At 47.7% G+C, this 11,225-nt stretch overlaps 1 protein-coding gene across 1 annotated transcript in view; it reads right to left on the bottom strand.

Annotated features, from left to right (window-relative positions):
* Positions 1 to 3,086: 3,086 nt before the first annotated feature.
* si:ch1073-184j22.1 (erythroferrone) overlaps positions 3,087 to 11,225 on the bottom strand; it is an 8,894-nt gene continuing 755 nt past the window's right edge. Inside the window, exons 2-8 of the mRNA XM_038719180.1 lie at positions 10,127 to 10,243; positions 9,389 to 9,503; positions 5,990 to 6,117; positions 5,802 to 5,913; positions 5,523 to 5,604; positions 4,146 to 4,224; positions 3,087 to 3,698 (exon numbers count right to left, since the gene is read on the bottom strand). Coding sequence (XP_038575108.1) covers positions 3,600 to 3,698; positions 4,146 to 4,224; positions 5,523 to 5,604; positions 5,802 to 5,913; positions 5,990 to 6,117; positions 9,389 to 9,503; positions 10,127 to 10,243 — 732 coding nt within the window. The 3' untranslated portion in view covers positions 3,087 to 3,599. The remainder of the gene's footprint in view (positions 3,699 to 4,145; positions 4,225 to 5,522; positions 5,605 to 5,801; positions 5,914 to 5,989; positions 6,118 to 9,388; positions 9,504 to 10,126; positions 10,244 to 11,225) is intronic.

Below are 11,225 nucleotides of genomic sequence, written 5' to 3'. Positions count from 1 at the left end.
CGGGCTTTTATATTGGTGTTATTGCAGTATGTGTTCCCGCCATGAGAGGCAGCAGACTTGCCGCTCTTGTATTGACGTTGATGAAAAACACCTGCACTGCATCGGAACCCGTTATTGTGACTTTACACCCGCCTGGGTGGTGTTGGTGTAATTGGAAAATGAGTTCCTGACTGTGAAAATTCACACGAATGTCCCCTGAAATCGAAACAACAACTCAAAGTCTGAGAAAATTTTACTACATGAGTTGCTGAGTTGTTGACGTCATACAGAAACCTGGTTGAAGGTTAGAAACATTTCATTATTGTGCAAAGTCACGGATTGCATAAAGACCTACATTTTTGTGTGGTTTATAATATGGTATTAGGTCAGTTTGCTGTCCATGTAGAACGACCTAGATTCATTGGGAAAAGGTATTTATTAGCAGTATGTCCAGTACAAGCAATTGTTTGTAATAAGAAGCTTCAAACTGTTTCAGCAGACTTGGATGACAAAGACAATCCAACACATCTTTGTAGCAGCGTCCATGTTGTTTCTACATTCCGACCCAAAAGCACATGAACACACCGAAGAGGAAGAACGACTCCACAACTCTGGAAACGGGGCCATTCAAGGCGCACGTGAACGCAGCATTTCTCCTCCTGAGACCCCGGCAAGTTCACCTGTCCTCAGGTGAGCTTGTATTTCTTCTGTTAGCAAACTTCATAAGCAGTGGACTCCTGAAATGTCCCGGGTCACAGCCGTAGTTTTAGTTTTTTGGAGAGCAGATATATATTATTTTGTTTGCACTCTGATTTTTTTAATGTTTTGTTTGCTGTTTTCCCTCCAAAACAAATGTACAGTGTGTAATTAGGATGCAGTCAGCTCACATTAGACTTAGACTGTTTGTTCTTTTCTGGCCCACAGCGTCTTCAGGACGAATCCCAGTGTTTCATTACTGCGAATGTGGGGCCACCTGCTGGGCGACCCTCGGTACTGGGTTTGGAGGAAATGCAACAGTGAGTGGAAACATAAGGAGACACACGGATGTTATCTTTAATATTTTGTCCCAGACTGCAGTGGCGTAAATGTTCTGCATTACAGTGCAGCGGATATTTTCACACAAAACTGAATCATTCTTTAAAGATGCAAACTGTCTGTTTACTGTCTCTCTCCTCCACATGTACAGCCCGCTGCTTTAGTGCACAGCACAAAGAGGTTTCAGTTAGGAATTAAAGAAGCGTTCTCAAGCTCAATCAGGAGGCGTTTGAACATTTGCACCGTAGCAGTGGTGCATTTATCAAATAGGCCTACATACTTCTAATGCTTGGCCAAATGTTCATCACACAACATCACTGAAGACTAACAACTGAGTATTATTCAGGTAGCCTGGCCTAGTTCAGTTCAGAGAGGAGGAGGAGACATTTCTCTCCCCAACAACAGAGTCAGGCGAAGTTTGGCGCTACCAGCTAGCCTCTCTGTACGGATCTAGTTTTCCTCATTGAACATCCAAAACCCATTTTTCCTCTCCAGCTCCAGTTTTGCTGTTGGTCTTCTGTCAGATTTAATCTTAAGTTGCTGCTGTAGTGCTAGTTTAGTAAAACTATTTATTATAACTAAAACCTCCATAACTGCACAGCTAAAGCTGCTAACAGCTCCCGTTATTTCATCTGAATGACGTTGATCAAATGCTGTGATTTGATTGGCGTGAAGCCAGACAGCGGCTGGCTTCCCTTGGCATCATCCTGACTAATCACAGTTAGGCAGTGGCGTGACAGCGGCCTCATCTGATTGGTTAATCATTTCCTCCCCACGGAGTCAGACAGCAGGCCGGTCTACAGTGGTGCAGTATAGTGTTTCACCACACATCCAACGATACTCGGGGAGAAATGAGGAAGAGACGACAGCAAGAGCTCGTAAGATTTATCGAAACTGATAAAATGATAAATAGATCTGATAAAAACAGGCTTCGCTTTGCCTCTGGGAGAAAACGCCACTGCAAGACTGTCAGGTGGTGAAGTAATAACGCTAAAATACAGAGATGAGTGAAAGGAATAGTTTACTAACCCTGCAGAGAGACCGCGGTGCGTCACACCGCCGCTGAGAGTCGCCATGTTCGCGTTCCGGGTCACAACTGTTCGCTCGATGGTCGATGGTCTAAGTGTTGTTCTTGTTCCATCTACTGCACGCAAAAATAAATCACTAACACGGGAACTGGGCTTGGACGCTGCTCTTCCTGTTAAAGCGATACGGAGACGCTGTGTTGAGCGGAGGTAACGTAGACGGTGACCCCCTCACGTTACCTGCAGCCTTTGTCCCCTATAGAGCACTTTAACCAGCCAAGGTGGACACAAAGCGCTGTCCAGACAAACGAATCAAAGACATGGATACTTCGAAACACGAGCCATGAAAACAATAAATACTATAAATCAGTCAAACATGTCGAAAAGGAATTTGAAGTGGATCCTATGATGTGTGGCAGCGGAGGGAGGCCAAAATGGGGGAAATGCGCTCGTGTCTTTGTGTTCCAGCTAAAAGACGCCATCTGGACACGAGCAGCCGCCGACCCCCACATCCAGCGCATTTGGTAATCCAGCGTGGTCGCAGATTACCGTCTCAGAAGAACTGGTCCGTCCGTCGAGCTGAAGGTCAGAGGACAGCCGGCGTCTTCACTGTGTGTGTTTGACATGTCTCTGCTCTGTGAATGCAACCTGTGTTACAGCCCAGGGAACACGTGTGTGTAACGAGCTGTCAGCGGGCGCCATGACGCCTCATTATCCTGTCAACACACGTTGCACGCTAACTCAGCGCCTGAGTGTGTGTGTGTGTGTGTTTGTGGCCTGCTGCCAAGCTCACGGCGCCACTTTGTGAGAATGATGATCTCACCGTGTGTGTGTGGAAACAGAAATGTAAACAGGAAATTGTGGTTTTAGCAGCAGTTAGCGTCGCCAGGATGGACTAGCCGACTAGCTGCTTAGCTAACAAGAATGATGTAAATGAGACGGACTGCTCGGCTTTGTGCTAAGCTAAGCTAAACAGATGCTGGACCTTGTCTCTGCAGAGCCCAGAGAAGAAGCTGAGATCCATCTGGACTGAAGAACAACAAACTCTGACAGCGAGTAGAAAGCTTTTATTATCAGAATTATTCACAACCAGAGAATAAATATTAATATTAAAGTCAAACAGGCAGTCATGTGTCAGGTGTTTGTAGAAGGACACGTCTTCTGGTCAGCTGATGGTTTATATTTGCAGGTTCAGCGTTTAGTGTTTGTTCGGCCTTTCACGGCCCTCGTAGAAAAAAAAAACACAGTACCGGCAACTCTTTAGCATCGAAGCTGCTTGAATCAAAGCTTTCAGGAACACGGGCTGCGGTGAAGTGGCGAGGAAACCCTCCACGTACAAAAGCAGTTTGTTTTAATTCAGCTCTCAGGAGACATTTTGACTTCTGACGCGTCGCAGAGGGGATTTTAAAGAACATGTAGAAGCTCGGACAAACAAACATGCTGTACTTCCTGTCTGAGAGCCTGATTGCCCCCCCCCCCCGATCCAGGTGTGCTGGTACCAGGTTGGAGTCCCGGCCATCAGGTGATGGAGGATTCGGAGGACGGCGTTTGTGTTGTGGTTCAGACTCCCAGCAGGATCCCGGAGAACATCGAGTCCTGCAGGACGCTGATGGCCGAGCCGGTGGCGTTGTCCACAAACACCGACACGTACTCTCCAGCCTGCACACAGAGAATCAGCCGGGAGGTTATTTCAAGGGCAGAGAGCTGCAGAGGGAACTCATAGTGAGACGGTGACATTACTAATGTTGCAGCGAGCTGTTGCAGGAAGACGCAGACGGGAAACGAAGGGGAGGAGTTTGTTGTGTTTGTTACTTCGACACAACAAACTCTTCTCTCCAGCTCTGACTCGTTTCCACCGGCGTCTTCCTGCAACAGCTCCGTCAATGACTTCAGTTTCCTGTTAAAAACAAAGGGGTTACAGCCGTAGGGGCCCTTTCCATGATGGTGACCTCAAAATAAAAGGGGCCCCAGGTTTAAAAATACCGAAATGACCTTTTAAATTACACAGATGCCTCCTGGGTTTATGTGGACTTGGTTGGTTTGTTGGTGGATGTGTTTTAAAGGGGCCGCAGCTTCCTGTCCTGTGGCGTGAGCGGCGTGACGTACCTGCAGAAAGAGCGTTCCTGTCAGCAGGATGCTGAATGTTCCTCCAGCGGCCGCCACGCCCATCACAGACTCTACAGAGCTGACACACACACACACACACACACACACACACGGTTACTGCAGGCTTATCGTCAGTGGAGCCTACAGCTAACCAGGACTAACAGCCCGTCCACATACTTTTGGCCATCTAGTGTAAAGGCCAGTTTATCCTCCTGCGTGGGGAAGTAATGTTACGCCGTCACACGCTAGCTGGCGGCGGGGTTTCTGTGTTCCACTGTGTTGAGCTTCTTCTCCTCTTCTTCGTTGGTGTGGGCTGCTACAGAATGGCAGCTGGGAGCGGATCATGTTGAACAGCAGTTACTTAAAATGAAAAGTGAAATTACTAAAACGAGGGACGGCGCCGGGGGAGATGAACGACTGATAAAAAGAAACTGAAATCATTTATTGAGAATCGGCAGGATAAAGGTTCTTTCAGGTTTAAAGGCTGGTTCAAGTTCACTGGTTTGAAACTTTTCTGTCTGCTCAGAACAAAACACTTGATGCCAAGGAGGAAATGTGACGCTAACAAGCCGACCAATCACAGCGGTCTGCGTCGCTGCGAAGTGGAGTTAGATTTTGGGGAGTTCAGCGCTGGATATACTTGCTTTAACTACGCATTCACGCACGCAAGATGGCTGCCACGCGTATGCTGCGTTCCTCTGGAGCGTAGGTTGTGCACGACCCCAGAAATGAACGCTGCGAGATGTAATTCAGCTCATGAACGTGGGGCAGAATGTCGACCTGGCAGGTCAGCTGCGATCTCCTGCACACACACCAGCCAGGTGGTGGCGCCGTTCAGCTGGTTTGCCAACCGCCGTTAAACACAAAGAAGAAGGTCAGACTTTAAAAAAGGAGGTTTATGGCGAGATGTTTACGGTAAAACTCCCGGAGCTGGTCCGCAGTTACCGAGATCGTTAGGATGTCTCATTAAATCACAAGCTGCTCGAGTGTCGCCGTGTTTGGTTTGTTTACCATGTGCAAATTTGGAGGTTGTCAAGGACGATAATCCGGTGGCGGCGAGGGATGATCCGGTCCTGGTCTGCCCCCTAGTGGACGTTTAATCCTCCAGGTACAGGCAAAGTACGCAGGCCAGTATGTGAACGCCTGCCGACGCCGGCGCCTTGTTAAAAAGCGAGTATGTCGGGGTCTTTACGCGTCAGGCTGCGGCAGATCTGGTGCAGAAGGATAAACTGGCCTTAAGTCTGTTACTTGATCAGAATCAGAAAAACCAAAGTGTCCCTCAGTCCTCGCTGCTGAAATGCAGAAGAAGACAGACGTGTCCTCAGTTAGCAGAGAGAGAGAGAGGTAGAGAGAGGTAGAGAGAGGTAGAGCACTCACAGGTTGCTCTGGCAGAGCGACTCGATGCAGATGGCCGCTCTCACGCTGTCTCTGATCCGGACCTGGACTCTGTCTCCGGACTCTGACAAACATCACAGTTGTTAGAGGAGAAGCTGAAACTTCAGATGTTAAATCAGTCAGTAGTTTGAGGAATATCAAAGTTTTATTACTATTTCTATTAAAGTAAGATTCTTAGGAGCGGAAAGAGTCCGAGCGTTACTGAACCCGTGATCAGCCATACTGTGTGTCTGGGAGCTGATTGGTCGGTGCGGCTCTCACCTATCAGGAGGCTGGCGGTGAGCTGGTAGAAGCCGGAGACGGCCGGCGTGTATCGGCCGGTGCTGGTGTTGAAGCTCTGACCCCTCTGGAGGCTCCGCTCTGAGTCCGAGGGCTGCAGGGGGTCAAAGGTCAGACACGAGGACAGCAGATATTTGACCTGAAATGTCACCTGCGTGCGTGCGTCTCACCTGGCCGAAGGGCTGCAGCTCCAGCAGGCTGCGGCGAGGGACGCTGACGGGCTGCAGGAGGCGACTGAGGAAGGAGGTGGAGACACGAGGAGGACGATCACACAGCAGACACACTCCTGCTGCCATGTCTGAGGGGGGGAGGAGGAGAAAGAAGGTGCGTCAGCTGTTTGGATAAAGTGTTTTCATAAATGATGTCATGAGGAAAAAAACGGTGTGTGTGTTGGCGCTCAGCACCGAGTGTTGGCGCCTTCCTGCTCAGAAACAGACACACTGCGGTCAGACGTCTGACTTCAGCTACACAAACCTCCACAGTAGGACTTTTTTGCCATGAATTCTGGGTAAATGAGGTCTTTTTAAAGACGGATCTGAGGGGTTTGAGACGACCTGTTAGCTAAAGAGACACGTGGGCGGACGGCCGTCACAGTTTACCGCAGGTCAGGCGGGTCGGCTCTGAGCGGTAGTATGTGCACGTCTGCAAACCAGCCAATCACATGTCAGACAGTTTTTACCACATATAACCTGCTAACTCAGACATGGGCAGTGTGCTAGAGTAACTAGTTACATGTAATTTAGTTACTAAATAAATGTCGCTGGGAGACTTGTGGAATTAAATTACAGTTAGTCATGAAACTGTTCATGATTACATCTGAATATTTTCACATCAGCTATATGTTATATATAAATATTCATTTTGTTGCTTTGCATGTTTTTCATGTGCAGCGTTTAGTAAAGTTTGATGCCGTTCTGAGGCTTCTGATTGGTTCTCCGGTTTGAATTTGCAGCGCCGCCAGTCTGCCAGTTAAACTGCCTCTCCAGCTGAAAACATTTATTAGAGAAGTGATCAAAAAGTCATTACATGTAATGAGTTACTTTACTCTACTAAAGTAATTGAAATTATACCACTATTACATTTTAAATAGGGTAACGTGTAATCAGTAACTGTTGCATTTAGAAAGAAGCCTTCAGTGGCGCTTTAAAAACCTGAGCATGAGCGTGATGCAGGCGGATGATACGAGGTCATGTTTCCGTTTCCATGGTCCATCTGACGGCCTCAGAACTGATGTCAAACAGGATGAAGGACGAGGACTCGCATCGACACTCTGCTGGTGTGGCGGCGCTGACCGTGAACGACTCATCGCTCTGCTGCCGCTTTGAAAAGATCCAAATAAAAAGAAAGCTCAGGGGAAAAACTCCACGACGGTCTGCCCCCCCCCCCGGGAGTTTCTCTTTGCTCCACGTGATGAATGAGCAGACCAGTGTGTGCGACTGTAACCAGGTGACGTGGCTTCGAACATCTGTCTGGACCTGCAGACGTCAGCCTCATGAGCCGAGACCGATCAGAACAAACTGTCTCAGAGAGGCTGGTCAATATCTAATGTTCAATTCCCTTCCTCTCGATGGAGACTCGACTTTGTTTCATCGAATCTGTTGTAACTTTCTCGTTGGTCAGTTGGTACAGGTCACAAAGCATCACCAAGCAGGCGCAAGTTTGGACAACCTCCCGCACTTCGGGCCGCAGATACAGGAACAGATTTAGGAATTTGTCCCAGCTGCCGTTCCATTCTGTTGGTTTATTGTTTTACTTTAACTGTGGTCTTTTTAACGTTTGTGTTCCTTTTGCCTCTTTTGCTTGTTTGTGAGTCGTGACTGTTGATAGTTTTGTGTTGACTGCTGTCTGTACAACAAATTGCCCCTGGGGGACAACACAGATATCCTTGATCTTTGACTGGGTTGGGCGTGTCCAGCTTCTCCTCCGGGCTGGGATTCAGACCTTTGACGCCATTTTCCCCAACGAGTTTTTCTCATTGGTTAAAGTTGTGACATGTTGATTGATAACTGCAAAGCGAACACTGTGACGGCGGATCAGACTGTGGAACCAGCTCATCCTCAGCAGATCATCAATATCAGAACAGTGAGACTTGGTCTGACCGAAACATCTGTGTTGGTGGAAACGGTTTTGTTTCTCTTTGCAGGCTTCAGTCGTGCAAAATATGAACAAACACATAGAAGCAACCTGAAGCAGGAAAACAAGCATGAAGGAACAGATTCACACACACACACTCAGAGTAACAAAGACACACCATCAGTCAGCAGGAATGTCAGGAATCCTGCTGCTGAGCCAAGTCACATCCACACTCCACAAAATTACCCCTATTAAGGACTCAGACAGCCTGCCTCCACACAGCCTGTATTTATATAACCTACATGCAGAAAACACTGAGTGAAAGTGAAAAAGTGAAGCTGGACAGCTGATGATGAAAGTGAGCAGTCGGCTGTCTGGATCCAGTTCTCAGTAACTAACAGCAGCTGTCGGCACGGTGACGTTTCATCATGTTTTCACTCTTTACTGGAAACGGGACATCTGGAATCTGTAAACTGTCTCCTGATCACGTTTCCCCCCAGAAGCAACGAGGGGTCAAGTGTCTTGCTCGGGGACACAATGGTTTCTCAGTGGATTTGACCTCGGGTCTCTCAAGTCAAAGGCATGTGTCATATCCACTGCACCATCACCACCCCGGCAGATATGTGACCTGTAATCTCACAGCTCTCTCACTGTATTGATGCTTGTATGTTGTTCCTCAAGTTTGAATAAAAGCGTCTGCTAAATGAGTATATTAGTAAATGTAGGACCTTTAGCCTAGCTTAGCACAAAGTGTGGAAGCGGGGGGAAGCTGTTAGGCTAGCTCTGTCAGGAGAGCAACACGTCCTTAATGACACAAATGACAAATTGGTCGATTGTCAATAGTCCCAAAACAACATATATGACGGTTAGAAAGTACGAGTCCAGCGGCAGGCGTCCTGGACCTTAAGGACGTTACGTAATTCACATGACATTAAACGTGTGGCTAATGTTGTGAAATGGTCGTAGTTCGGTTAGGTTTAGGAAAAGGTCGTTAAAATAATAACGTCAGTCACTTACGTAACGTTCTTTTACTTAAATCTTTAAGTTTGACTTTGTTTCACACGGGACTCGAACGCCGGCCGCCTTAGTGAACGTCCTTACTTTGTTTGACCAGTCCACATTCTTAAACGGGTGGTGATGGTACAGTGGATAAAACGCATGCCTTTGACTTGAGAGACCCGGGTTTGAATCCCACAGTGATCCATCCACCAATGTGTCCCTGAGCGAGACGCTTACATACCTCTGACTTATATATAGAGAGCCAGGTCTCTCCCAGCATAGGCATGTGTCTTATCCACTGCGCCATCACACCCCATAATAATGTGAACGGACTTTGTCGCTCTTTATGCTACATCACCTGACCTCCATCATATGGGGCCCGTAGAGGTGGCGGCCTGGCGCTGTAGGTACACAGCCGACCGTGCTGTGGGGCCGGGAAGAGTCTGGTGGACGTGTTTGATCGGGCTGAAGTCGTCGTGTGTTCGGGGAGTTCTCACCTCTCACTTTTAGCTGCAGCTCCTGGATGAGCTCCTGTTGTTGTGGCAGTAGGGGGGCGGGGGGCCCTGGAGGCCCCTGAGGTCCTGGAGGGCCTGGAGGGCCTGGAAGACCATGCTGCAAAGAGACAGAAACATTTCAAGATGTCAGATACTTGGTCCAAAGGTTTCACATCCAAGAAACCAAACGGGCTAAAAAGCCAAACCCTGTCGGCCCTGTTTGTGCTGGGTCACCTGTAGGGTCGCTGTGGAGGTGCAGCGTGTGACGGGTGTTTCTGTAATTTAGCCTACAGTCAGTCAGTGGTGGACAAAATAATAGAAACACACAATCCAACTCCCTCCTGCACAGTGACCCCACAAACTGAACCCTAAACCCTCGAGGGGTACCTAATAAACTGGTGGCTGGGTGGATAATGAGCTCCTGCTTTGGTTTGCATGGAACAAACATTTACAGGTTTTATTAGCTCAAATAGACAGCGAGTTGCTTTTCATCAGCGGCTCAACAAATGTCATCAGACTCAAACTGAGAGCCGCGGACTTCCTGTCCGTGGCTCTCAGCTCAGAGCCCACTGGTTCCTGAATCTTTAAGAACTCCTCACAGATTCATAGTTTCATTTAAAAAAGGCTCAGTCATTTCCTGAAACAGCTGCTCACAAGAAGAATAGTATAAAAACCTGCACTTTGTCTCACACAGTCACAGGAAGATAAGATGTTCCTGTGAGTCTGTGCTCGTGACATTACCTTGGAGGTTCTCCTGGACCCTTTGGTTCTGCGGTTGTCCCCCTTGTTGGAGTTTCTTCTGAAGATCGACCAGGATTTGAAAGGAGTCACTCTGGACAGATCGGAGGACAGCGGCTCCTGGAGGACACACAGGACACGTTGAACACGTTACGTCCAGGGCTGCAACTAAATGTGGATCAGTGTTTCCCAAGAGGACGTCCTCAAAGGTTTACTTTTGTCCACAACCCAGAGATATTGAATTTTCTGTCACAGAGGAGCAAAGAAGCCAGAAAATATTCTGCTTCAGAGAATCTGGAGATTGTTTCTTACAAAATGACTCAAAGCGATTCGTGGATTATCTAAATAGTTGGCGATTCATTTAATAGCTGTCGCCACCTCTGCGTGCTCCTGCAGTCCGAACACCTTCTGATGACGTGTTCAACAGTTGTAACCAGCAGCTAACCATGGCACCCAGGCTTCAGGTAACACGCTCGAAGACGTATCTGATCTCCAGGATTCACTTTCTCCTCTCTGAATGTTTGTGTTTATTCAGAAGCTTCTGAAAAATATCATTAATAAACGCCGGACGATGATGCTGATGAATGTTTCTGTCTGTGCTGCTGAGTTTATTCGTGACGCTGAGTGAGTGACAGAAACTTATTTTATTCACACACAGAAACGACAACATCAGCAGCTGCTACGTTGGGCTGTAAGCTGGCGAGTAATCGATGAACCGTTCGGCCTAGAAAGTCATGGAAAAAGAAAGACAGAGAAGACACGAAACTGCTCGTGTGGTTCTCGGCTGCAGACTGACTGCCGACAGGTGCAGCATTAAAGCCCTTTGAAGCTAACAAGGAGAAATGGTCAGTAAATCTGCTGCTCCCCATGTTGCCTGTTTTAATGTTAATTTCTACAAATAATTCCAAAAGCTGTAAATGAAGACACGAAAGGCAAACATGAGAAATTCTCTAATTCTCTCCCTTGAGCGTTTGAGGGTACGAGCTCAGCTTCGCTTTACCTGCATGTGTCAGACGTTCTCATCAATATTTGAACATTTACATTTTCAGCCTCGTCTGTTTCCCGACACACGAGTCCACATCAGTTAGAGTAGATCAAGAAC

The sequence above is a fragment of the Micropterus salmoides genome, unplaced genomic scaffold, assembly GCF_014851395.1.
Source record: "Micropterus salmoides isolate LMB-PRFRI ecotype aquatic unplaced genomic scaffold, ASM1485139v1 Ms_hic_scaffold_14, whole genome shotgun sequence".
NCBI classification, from domain to species: Eukaryota; Metazoa; Chordata; class Actinopteri; order Centrarchiformes; family Centrarchidae; genus Micropterus; species Micropterus salmoides.
Note: the sequence above shows the minus strand (reverse complement) of the source record. Positions and strands in the feature narration are given on the sequence as shown.